Below are 12985 nucleotides of genomic sequence, written 5' to 3' on the forward strand. Positions count from 1 at the left end.
TTAATATTTTATTTCACTGCCTGGAAATATTTCTTTCATTCGAAACGCGATATCACGTAGAGGGATAACTCGTTGCGGTATCAAGAATCCCAGACGTAATCAACCGCGAAAATTCGTTCTGCGCCGAATTCCCCAGTTTGTTAGTCTTTTTCTCTGTCGCGGACATCATCAAGGATAAAACACGTCGCTTTCACAATTCATAGAACAATGTTTATCCACGAGTTTACTGATAACAATCGTCGATCGAATCTCGAGAGACTAATGAATTCAAGAACTTACTATCGAAAGTACTACGATCGTATTTTGAGAGTTTCACCTTTAAAGGTGAGAGTCAAAATTATAAGTAGTTGAAGATTTAGGACTTTGATTTTCAGACTACTCGAGAATTCCGAGTTCTAAATTAAGTTAAAAACATTGGAATCAAATTTCGAACGACCACAACTTCAAGTGATTTGAACTTGAGCTTCAAAGTGTCTTAGGTAACGATCATATAACTTTTTTCTAGAGCGTGAAAAGTGAATATTTTTATGTATATATGGTATATACATATGTACGTAAAAATTTCACTTTTTATTTTTCCATTCTAGGGAAAAAGTTACATGATTGACTCCCCGAGTTTAATCACGCTCTAAATCATGTAAGATCTGAGAATATCCTCGAGTTTCTTACACATATGGCTTCTTTATGAGCTATCCTTATTTCTGAAGGACCAAATTGAAATTACGAATCCGAGGACTTGAATTCCGCTGGACTCAAAGAATCGGAGATTCATATCAATCCTCATTCTCGATATACATGCGTGTAAATGATTAATAAGGGGTGTAAAGATTTCTCTTTTCAACCGCGGGCAAAATGATATTCTAAGCGCGCGCGTATATTTTGCGGTCTTTTACGGCGGAAGCACGACACGCCACGTGCGAGTCGTTAAACCTGCTCTGGATATATGTGATTCTCCGTCTCTTGTATCTGTGTTTTATTGCGAGACGTGCCACGATTTCTCTCTTGTTTTCAGTTTTCGTGTCGATGGCCAGCCAGATAGAGTGTTCTTTTAATTTTTTCCTATTTGTGCAGACGACACATACAATAAAGACATCTCGCAGAAACGCAGAACCGTTAGATATTCCTGTAACATCTCACTTTCTTCGCGACGATTTCAATTTCATCGTGCGACGTCGTTGCATAATACTCTGTTTATTGCGTATGTATCGTAGATACACGAATGATCAATGAATAATTCACATCGATGATTATTAGAAATAATTATGTTTTCACAATAAAAAAACAGAAATGTCCAGATCAAAAAGTAGTCGAGATTCAGAAACATGACAGTGTGTCAATTTCCGTTTGACTCCATACCGCAAACTGATATTCGTTGAAGAAAAATACTAAATTTTAATAAATATTTGTCTGAATGGTTTTGAGACTTCTGAGTAAATATTTACTACATCACAATATAAACATATATTTATTTGATCTAAAAACCATTTCATTCAACTGTCGTTTAAATTTAACTACCGTTTTTTTATTCAGTAAATATTTATTTATTGCAAGCAAGTGTTTGCTTAGTACTATGCAAAGAAATATGTATTAAGATTTGGTAAATTTTTTTTCAATGTGTACAATTTATATATTTCGTAGAACGATATACGATGGCGATATATGATGTTGGACAATATAGACTGCGGTAATTGTCATTTTTTATCATTTCGCCCGTTTGTTTCCATTGCTATTATACCAATAGAAAATAATGTGATGCTAATTTAATATAGAAAATATTTGTTAAATAGATTGTCATACTGACATTTTCGCGCGATGAATGTTTGAAGTTAATTTGTGCCTCCTGTCGCGGACGTTGAGTTTGCTCAGGCACTGTGTGACGTAAAATTAATTTTACGTTAGAAAAAAGGAAAAACAGGTGGCTGAAACCGTAGCGGAAAGCGAAAAATGAATTCCTCCATACTTGAGCCTAAAAAACGTTTCATTTAATCCTGTCTGCGTAATAACTCGTTTCCTCCCTTCCGTCCTCTTCGCAATCGTTGCAATATAGGATATCGCGTCGGCCGTTTAAAGCTCCGAAATCTCGTGGATCTAGATATTATAAAGAAGGAATTTTTGCTGAGGGACGATTCTCGCTCGAGGCTCGGGATTGATACGATAATTCAGAGGAGAAGCGCGATCGTTTAACGATCCGAGAAAATTCACTCGAAAAATCCGACTTCGATAAATCTCGCTTGGAGAGCTCAGGTTGAGATTTTCATGCGTCCGCGACGTTTAATCTTTCTTCCGGGAGAAAGACACACAAAAAATTACGAGAAGAAACTTTGCCTCCCGTACGATTTTACGGTAGCACGGTTTTTTTTTAAATTAGGGTACAAGCTAGTAACAGTGTTTTACGCAGGATCCGATTTTACTTTTTAAGGAAACGCGGAAATCATCACCCCATACACGCGCCGTAGTGCGTTATCATATGTGATAAACGAGCAAGCTAATCCCAGGTATTTTCCAGGCTTCCGCATTTGTGCCGCGCAAATACTAATAATTTGTAATTAGAAGGAATGACCGTCCGAATCTCATCATGTATATTTGCATTACAAACACTACTCCTTCTTGCGTGTTACCCATATTGAGTGGATCAAATTGCGGTAGATGGAACGATAATCCACAATGTTTGATCCACGCATTGATCGCAGAACTCGAACGACACACCCGCTATTTAGTGCTACACGTGCGACGTAGAATGGAGACGTAATACCTAATGGACTTTCTACAATAAGCCATTATCTAAGCTTTAAGTTTTAACACGTGAGAAATTGATCAATCATAGTCGATTATTCTTCGTACATTTGACTGTGACTGGTTAATTTCTTCCGGCTTAATATTTAAGCTTAGCCATTTAATGGCTTATTGTAGAACGCTCGTAAAATATAGGCCTTATTAGCGCGTAAGGTGATATTTTCTTAAAATATTGTAGTGATAAGCAACATCAACCTGCGTAAGTGGTTCTCGCGTTTAAATTAATAAGTTATATCTTCGTTTGCGGTGCAGAGATGTCTGTAGGTCTGTTTTCCGTGGCTGAACTCGTGTATATTTTTGGAACTTAAACTGAGAAATAGGCACATGTTTGATATTTGGCAAAAGCAAGAAAGAGAGTTTGAGTGCAGGAATAAAAAAACAGACCTTGTATGTCAATTCTAGACATCTAGATCTATTAGATTCTCCTTTTTCTTCTATTAAAGCCATTACTTATAAATCTCTAATATTTTGGATGAGAAATTAGCTTAGCTGTTTACTGATAATTACAGATTATCAGTAAAAAAAATCTGATGAATCTATTTTTGAGTGAGAATATTCTTCAAGAAGAAAATTATTTTGCCTTCTAAATATTAAATTTCAGCCTCTAAAATCTCTCTCTTCAGCTTGTGAGAAATTTTCATCTATCAGAAATCACAAATTATCATTTTATTCGATGTCTGAAGATATAACGTGAACTCGGGAATTATCGTGTAAAACGCGCAAAAAGATAAGAATATATATAATCTAATATATAAATTAAGGTATCGCCTTTGCATTATTTACATTTTAGTTACGTGATAATTCTGAGCAGCGTGAGAACCACTTGTATTCGTGAGGCACGTTTAACGCTAAAATGATAATCTGTAATTATGATAATCTAAATAACAGTACAACTGTTCATTCTCTTAGCGAATTTAAATTGCACATTGGATTATCAGCAACAGAGAATGAGATGTCTTTAACATTAAACGTACACCACGAAAGCGAGATTTCTGACTTAAAATCCCATTAACGCGTTATTGCGATTGTATGATTTATTAGAAATGTTCAGCACGACAGATACTTAATAATGCGATTTTCTTTGCATCGATCATAGCTTCGTTGCGACGATCATCCTATTATTTTCATTGTTAATCGCGCAAACGCATTTGAATTTTCACAAAGTGCATTATTCGCGAAGCAGACAGTTTGTCTTTTTCTGATCATCAAGGAATTCGATTTCAAAATTTTATGATAAAAGATCTGGAGAAATCATTGAATATCACGGATTTATAAAAATCCAATGACTCAAGAGAATTCAAGATTTTAATCCAAGAGAAAATATTTTGGGATGAATAGCGAATTTATACATCTGGAATTGAAATTATAGTTTTGAACGTAGAATCTCACTCTCTTTGCTATTTATTTTTTGTACAGATGGAACTTTATTATGTATAAAAAAAGTCACACATTAGCGTGATGTATAATATGTATTTAGTTTTAATAATATGATTAATTAATTTAACGAAATAAGTATTAAAATAATAGATGTTCCTTCTATATAAATAAGTAACAATATATAATATAATATAATATAATATAATATGATTCAAGGCACAATTTAATTCTGGAAGCGAAAATTTCACTGTACTAAACGAATACGTGAGTATTTATTTAGTTTCGCAATCTAAACATGTAGAGACATACAATCTCATTTCACATTTCGCAAATAATTTTGGATTATAAGTACGTTATTATTCAATTGTTACGCACTCGCGAATATGCACTTAACATGAATTAGCGTGCAGTTATTCAGCTACGCGATTTCAGTTTGTAAATCCTTCATTTATTCGTAAGAATAATCCGCTTTCCTTGCCGCTCCACCGAAAATCATTCCATAACTAATTCGCATATTTCCCTTTTCCTCTCGCCATGTGCCTGTACGCAGTAGCGACTTCATTATATTACCTATGCGTTTTTTCGGGAGATTTTTTTCTACTTTTGTTTATACCTTTTTTTACAGCGTATTGTAACTCGTAGGTTTGACGTGATGAATAAAGCTGCTCGGGTTTCTATCTTGCGAAGGGCAGCCAATCCCTTTCGAAAGCGCAATAAATTTGGATATTATATTTTGATGTAAGAGATTACTTATTGACCCTCATCCCTTTGAAGCTTTCTTCGAAACTGTCTATTTATTATTATTCATCCTACTTTTCTCATAGCTTTTAAGGCTCTCGAATCCTCATCTCAGCTATATTGAATCGTGACGTCATAAGCGAAAAATGTGTCGTAAGTGACACGTTGATTTTTCTTGCATGTCATTTATAAATAACAATTTGGATAAAACGGAATAATGAGATTGCTGTAAAACACTTCTAAAAATGGGCCGAGACTATCATCATCATTTCCCCTTGATAGTAAATAGTCGTAAAAGGCACGTAAAGTGCTTTATACTATAAAAGGAAAATGTTTATTTGCTCTGGAAACCTTATTACGTGATATTAAAGAAAGAAGATTTAAATCGTTAAATATATAAATCCTAAAGTATATGCATTTCTCGCTTAAAAAATCGAGATAGCATATATATATAGCTTTTTCAATATCTATAATGCTCGTGCATCGATTTTTCACCATTTCCGCGAAGATAATAGATAAAACACAATCGCTCTTCGATATTGATCCATGATTAAATACATAACTGATTTACTAGCGTGATTTTATCCTATTAAGTATGTCTTATCTAACTTGCTATCAAACATTCTGTTTAAAATTGAAAATCCGTAGCGATAATTATTTTCTAAAATGAATATTTGTCACAAAAAGAAGTATTTATTGCAATTTTAAATTAAAAAAAAACTTTTTGATCAAGCCTAAGATCAAAATCTACTGATTTCTCTGTATCGTCGTATTTTTGATGCACAGGATAAAATTACGTTAAAGTACGATAACGTGCTATTATTTAAATTCCGAAATGTTGTCGCTTGCGAGAAGTATGAAAGTGATGAATTACGTTTCATTCATTAAATATTTCTATAAATTAAATATGGCATGCAATTTATCAGAGAAACGCATGTCCTGGAAAATTTATCGACAATACGATGCCGCGTTTAATCCTGCTACGAATGACAGCGCGTCTACCGTTTATATGTTCTGTGACCGGTTTAATTTACGTTTATTAAATGACAAGCGGGCGTTTGTTTGACAGAAGTTATTGGCACAGATAATAATAATCGTGTACCGTACAAATTATTTAGTTAAATTGACCTCATTATGGCTGTTAAATTGATTGCAAGATATGCGATCACGTCAAAATTATGTTAAACGCAATAAAACGAGCTTTAACGACGATTTTATTTGACAAGAAAGTTTTCTTAAACCTTTCTCGAGATTTAGCAAAATTCTAAGAATGTTCTTTTATTAAAAAAAAAAGTTTTATTTTGCGTTATGACTAGACAACGGATTTTTATGCATATATTTTTTTCAGACATGCACAAATTGTGCAAATTTGCACAATAAGCACAAATAAAGATGTATTTTTAGAATGCTTTTTTAATAAGACAAATTTCTATTTTGATGTTACTTTCCAATCTGCTTTTTAAAAAAATATGAAATTGCATAAGAATTTGATGTCTAGTTATGACATTAATACGGATTCAAAATTTCTACATTGAAGCGGACAGAGATTGTAGCTGGGAAAAAGCGTAGAAGAGAAAAATGATGAAAATGTCTTGACAGTGGTCTCCATGAGGTGAAACGCACGAAATGGTGCGAGAAAGTTCAACGAGTTACACAATGCGGTGTTCCTCAGATGCATCCGTTTGCTCTTCTCCTGAGGGGAATGCAATAATCTACGTCAGCGAGCTGTTTCCGTTGGAAAACTCGAAGGAGAACATGTCGGACGTGGAAAGGAAGAAATGGAGAACACGCGTTAAACGAGAAATTCGATGGTGGGGAAAATTGAGAATTGCGCTCTGCAAGCGATTGAAATCGGATTGAAGTGTCTGTCATATGACTAGAAGCAAGACTGGCACTCGCCAGTTAAAGGTAAGTGGCACGTTTGGCGGGGCTTTTATTCTTCTCTTGTAAATCCGTGAGGTATTTTCGCGTTGGAATGTTCCGTTGATGAAAATCGGATAATTCGTATGTTGCACATTCCGTTCGCCACGATTACATTGGACACTTCTGCTTATTTTATTGAATATTCCGTAAAGTCGACTGCATGCACGTACGTAACGAATTTTACCACATTGTCACAAAAATAATTATCACTCGCGGTTTGTTTATACGTATCCTACTGTTTTTGATGTGATTTAAAAGTACGCACGTTCTCTCGTGTAATTTTCGATTCGCATTGCGCAAATTAATCCATCGTTATTCCTACAAATTATTTTAACGAGTACAATTTCGCGCAAAAATTCGCCTCAAAAATACTATCTACGTTATTAAAATTGTTGTGTAAGTATAAAATACTTTTATAAAATAATTTAATAGTATGAACAATAATTTAAAATATTTTTGAGGCAAATATTAAAGTTGAGGTTAGAAGAAAAGATTATTTTTAAAAAATTCTCTTTATATTTGTTTCCTTATCTCTCTTTCTATTTAAATTTTGCTATATTAATATCAGAGAAAAATATAGTTTTATGAGCATAAAGAAAAATTATTACTATATTTTTCTTATTATAAACATGTTTTGCTTCGATAAACATTCTTGAATATGCCGCAATTCAGTTTCTCTTATTCTTGTTAGGATATTATTAAAAACGGAGATATTTACTGACAATTTTTAATCTATTTCTTTTAAAAACAAAAATCCTAAAAAGCGTGACGAGAATCATGAAATCGAAACGGAGTGCTGATTTTATACGAAAGTGCGTCGCTTAATTTTAGATTTTCAATTCTGCGTATACTACCGTTCATTTCAGTGATTATCGTGATTTTTAAATTATTTTGTTTCGATCGAATCAGATAAGCGAAAGATTAGTGATAATGGTGACTAGATAGTGATGGTAGTGATAAATGATGGTTTCGATATCGCACCGTCCATTTGGTGCGTACCGCGCGTTTTTGCGTCACGAAACGAAACGTAATTTGCATCTTTCATTTATCTCCTGTGAATTTTGTGTTATTCGCGGTGAAAAATCGGAGGAGACAAGCCAGCGCGTTGATTAAAGAGCGACAAGATACAGTCGCGTCGGATACAAAGTTGTTCTTTTTCGATACCCTTTGAAGAAACAACCTAACTCACCGGAGAGAATGGAGGGTACAGGGATGATTATCGAAGTTCCTGTGCGTCAGGAAGGCAGGAAGCTGTGGCAGTATCTTGCAGCCATTTCCGGTATTTAAGGGTGTTTATTAGCGCTCGTTGTACATTACTTCTTTCGCGATACTTTATGAGTTTACACAATCGGCAGATCAAAGGAAGCGTTGGATCCGCATTAAGAGTGATGAAGTGGAGATTGTGAGAAATCTTGTTCTGATAATTACTTCTGTTTATGCCGATATGTATATTATGTAATTGCATTCTTGAAATGCAATGCGTATACGTGTCTGAATTGGCGCATAACAATAATTCAATAAACAGCCAGCTGTATCGAGAATGTATTTAAATACAATTTATACTATTTACTTGTGAGCTAACTATGCTGCTCGAAAAGAGTACAGAATATGTTATTTCAAGTTGTGTGCAGTAAATATTACAAATGTGCAACTGACTTGGAAATATCATTAATAATATTTAGTATTTATCCCTGCAGTTAGGTAATTTATTTTTTAATCTATATATTTTAAACGTCAATATTGAAATATCTTATGTTACTTGTATTTAATATAATAAAATATTTAATATCATTTAATATTGATATTTGATATACATATTTACATGATATCATTTGTAATGCGAATTTGATAATTTTACCAGTGATTAGTTTAAAAAGTATTAATTTTTAAATAAAAATGAGTAAAAATTGTTTTGAAGTGATTACCAGAAATATAAATCACAGTACTTGTTTTTTGTGAACATTAAAAGCTTGCAGATAATAAATAAAAATAATGCCATGTTAATTCTGCATTAAGAAAATAAAACCATTTTTTACTTTATTCCCTTTGTTTTTATGTGTATGTTTTCAGAAGTAAGCCAAAATTTAATTAAGAACTGTGACTTATTTATATCACAAAATAATTGTTTAATTAGGTAATATTAATTTACTATGGTACATTTATCAAGCTGATAGTCGTACAGTGTCGTTATCATACATTATCAATTGACGCGACCATGAGAGAAACTTCAATAATCATATATAAGCGTACTTAAATATTTAAATACTTAAATATTTAATTCTTATTCAAGAAACATATTTTCTTCTTGGAGGCTTTATATATATCTCCTGAAGATTAAATTATCATAGATAATATATACATTTCTTGTATCACTTCTTTTTGTTGTTTATGAAATTCATGTATTGCAATTAGAGATAAAATAATCATTAGATCACAATTTAATTAAATTGCTAAAGATGTAATCAGACATATATCTCAATATAGATTAACACAACTCGCTAAAGTTTCATTATCCGCAAAATTTGTTAAGAAATTACATCCTCCTGTCAATAAAAGTACTCGAACCACTCCACGATCGAGAAAGGCGATAATGATATTAATGACAAAGTCTACTTTCATATTTTTATTCTTTTAACGAAGTTATTTTCTAGCAATATTTACGATTTTTATTTAATTAATTTTACTTATTTTTTATCTGATAGATAATTAAATTTGTACCTTATCTGATAAATAATTAGGTATTCCAAACACCTGAAGCTACATAAAAACCATGTAAACTATGTATGTACTCTATCAAAGAATTATACAGAGTGTTTCTTAAATAGCGGACATTAATCATATTGTGTTATTCCTGATTAAAAATTGAGTCGAAAAGTCCTCTATCATTTTGCAATTTTCGCAATGATTGAAACATTAATTTCTAAAGATTGTCGAGCGATTGCCGAATCACGTAATAATGTTATTCCTGATAAAAAAAGTGGAATTAAAAAGTCCTCTTCATTTTGCATTTTTGTGATACTTAATGATTGGGCAACCGAATATATATGTACTTATTCGGTAATATTTAGAAATTAATATTTCCTCAATCATTGCGAAAATTGCAAAATTATAGAGGATTTTTCGACTCAATTTTTAATTGAAAATAACGCTATATGATTAGTATCTATGTACTATTCAAGAAACATCCGTATACAACCTGTCATTAAAAATCTTTTATAAATAAAGTGCTATTAATTAAAACATTTTAAAATGGCATTAATTAGTGCAATTTCACTGAATCAAAGTAAAATCTAGTTTGATTTTGGATTAAGCTATTTTTGGATTAAGCGAATTGAACAAAGTGGATTTAACTGGACACCAATAAGTTCGTTACGCTATTCAGTCAGTCAGATTGAGCTTATTATATTGATTAAACTTCACACAGATACATCGCTAAAAGGAAGAGGACATTACGTTTGCGGATGGTCTCCCAAGTTTCTTAATTTTCCTGCAAAATTAGGTACAAGGTCGCAGTTCCACCGACCGTAATAGTCAGACTGTTCGTTATTATGAAATCTCGCCGAATAAGCTCATATTATATTTCGCTTATATAAAGTCCTGGCCGTGATATTTTATTGAAACAGCGTCGTGCTCTGAGAAACGGAGATGTCCGCCACGCCAGTAAAATTCGACGATATTTGTAAGCGCTTGAGACTAATGGCCGGCGACATCTCAAAGAACAGTAGATTCCTTGTCCCGCGCAATTTCGCGAATCGACTCAATTCATTCCCGACGTGTTATAATGCACTACTGTCTATTTTCGACGGTGGTTGTTATCGTCTGGAGTATATTCGGTACCGGATAAAATAATTCCGTCCGCCTTATCGTGCGCGTTACAGTCATTTCTGAGTGCCAACAGCGGATTAGCACGATATGAAAAGGATTTAGTTTATAATATTTGCACATATACCATTCGGCGCCGGTGATATGATAGATCGTTGTAAGAAAGAAACTATTCACTGAGAGAATGCAGCGGCAAGTTGTTTTGATAAATTCATGAAATTTGACATGTTTTTTATCAAAAAAGATAAATTATTTCTGACAGATGATAATTTATATTTCGTCAAACGAGCGTAATGATGTAATGAAATTGTAGAGTGATTGATAATAATGGAGTTAAATGTTTGGACTAAAATGCGACAATATTCAATGTAAAATATTCAATTTTTAATATTAAAATAAGCACAAGTTTCTTTGCTTGAAAAAGTTAATTCACAAGCGTTTCGTAATTCAACGTGAGTCTAATAAAATCGGTTCAAAAAATAATCCAAGGTAATCGTTCGCGATGTCTATTAATGTTTTCAAACTTAATTAGTTAGAAGATTTAATTTTAAATGTCAAGTAAAAATACCTGCTCAGTGAAGCTCTTTAAGTTTTTCTTAAATGCTCTTCAGCCTGCTTGATGGCGCTCGCCGTTGGCACCGCTCTGGCTTGGACATCTCCCGTTCTACCCCAGTTATACAAGGAGAGCTCTTGGCTAGTTATTACCAAAGAACAGGGTTCCTGGGTGAGCTCGTTGCTGGCTTTGGGCGCGATACTGGGCGCTGTTCCATCCGGACCGATGGCTGACAAACTCGGCCGGAAGAAAACACTTCTTTTGCTGGCTGTTCCGTTTCTCCTGTCCTGGGTGATCATTATATTCGCCTACACATTATGGCTGATCTACTTGGCTAGGTTCATAATTGGTGCCGCTGTAGGAGCAGCCTGCGTCGTCGTGCCAACTTACATCTCCGAAATTGCGGAAACTTCAACTCGGGGCTCTCTTGGTGCCATGTTTCAGTTGTTTATCACAATTGGGATCTTGCTGGCTTTTATATTCGGTGCCGTAATGAATTACACGACGTTCGCTATAGTCTGCGCCCTCATAGAAGTCGGTTTCTTGGGCTCTTTTGTATTTATGCCGGAATCGCCTATTTGGCTGGTGGTAGGTACAATCTTTCTCGATTTGCGTCTTTTTATTAGTAAATTTTTGCAACAACCTGAATCCAGAACGTTAAAATCACGTTATCTTTTTCTTAATTAGTTGTTAAGAAGAAGATAACTTTAGCATTCACCGTATTTGGATAAACGGTATTGCAAAAATTTCCTATTATCTTTCCATGTATATCGGTTATTTTTAATTATATTATAAAATAATTTTACAACAGTTAACAACCGTTTAATTGAAAGAAATTTTTTAATTATGATGATCGAACTTATTTACGAAGAAAAATTTGGATATCTTGAATTTTTATAGAACCAAGGACGGAAACCGGAAGCCACGATAGCGATGTCAGTCCTCCGAGGAGATTCTTATGATCCATCGGAGGAACTCGCGGAAGCACAGCGAGAAGCCGAACAAGCAGCATCGAGAAAGTCGACTGTATTCGATCTCGTACGAACTCCGGCAGCTAGGAAAGCTTTGCTTGCGTCGTTGGGCGGCATGTTCTTTCAGCAATTGTCCGGCATAAATGCGGTGATCTTCTATACTGTTACTATATTCCAGGCATCCGGAAGCTCAATGTCACCGGATGTCGCTTCTATAATCGTGGCGATTGTTCAGGTATATAGCTTCACGATATATAGCTTACACAAAAGCTTGTATACTTTTATAGAATTTTGATAGAAAATACTTTCATACAATTCCATAGAAGACGAATTGTGTAACGTTTCTATAACGATATATTTTCTGTTCAGATAATAAATATGACCTAAAGAATCTTTTCCTGAAAAAAAATTTTTTTTTTTTTTTTTTCGGAGTTTAATTATCTTACTAAAGTATAGTTAAAGTTTTTAATATTTGCGAGTTAATTGTGCCGAACATGCTTTTATGTAAATATAATTCATTGTAGGTTTTTTCTGTTTTTCGCTATTGAATTTTATATGAAAAAGACAGTTTTGCTGAAGTATTTAAAAATTTAATTAGATACAGTCCTGAAAATAATTTTATTGGACATCAAAATAATTATGTAGAACGCTCAAACTAGTTGTTGAAATGTCAAAACTTTGCAACGTTTCATCATGTTTGAGATTTCTAATTATTTTAATGGGCCAACAAAATTATTTTCAGACCTATATCTTGCTAAATTTTTAAATATTCTAGAAAATTGTTCTTTCTATGTATATGATACTCGTT

At 33.5% G+C, this 12985-nt stretch overlaps 1 protein-coding gene across 1 annotated transcript in view; it reads left to right on the forward strand.

Moving 5' to 3' along the window:
• Positions 1–7829: 7829 nt before the first annotated feature.
• LOC108755036 (facilitated trehalose transporter Tret1-like) overlaps positions 7830–12985 on the forward strand; it is a 6329-nt gene continuing 1173 nt past the window's right edge. Inside the window, exons 1-3 of the mRNA XM_018497760.1 lie at positions 7830–8110; positions 11265–11794; positions 12107–12412. Coding sequence (XP_018353262.1) covers positions 8029–8110; positions 11265–11794; positions 12107–12412 — 918 coding nt within the window. The 5' untranslated portion in view covers positions 7830–8028. The remainder of the gene's footprint in view (positions 8111–11264; positions 11795–12106; positions 12413–12985) is intronic.

This window comes from Trachymyrmex septentrionalis, unplaced genomic scaffold (genome assembly GCF_001594115.1).
Source record: "Trachymyrmex septentrionalis isolate Tsep2-gDNA-1 unplaced genomic scaffold, Tsep1.0 scaffold83, whole genome shotgun sequence".
NCBI classification, from domain to species: Eukaryota; Metazoa; Arthropoda; class Insecta; order Hymenoptera; family Formicidae; genus Trachymyrmex; species Trachymyrmex septentrionalis.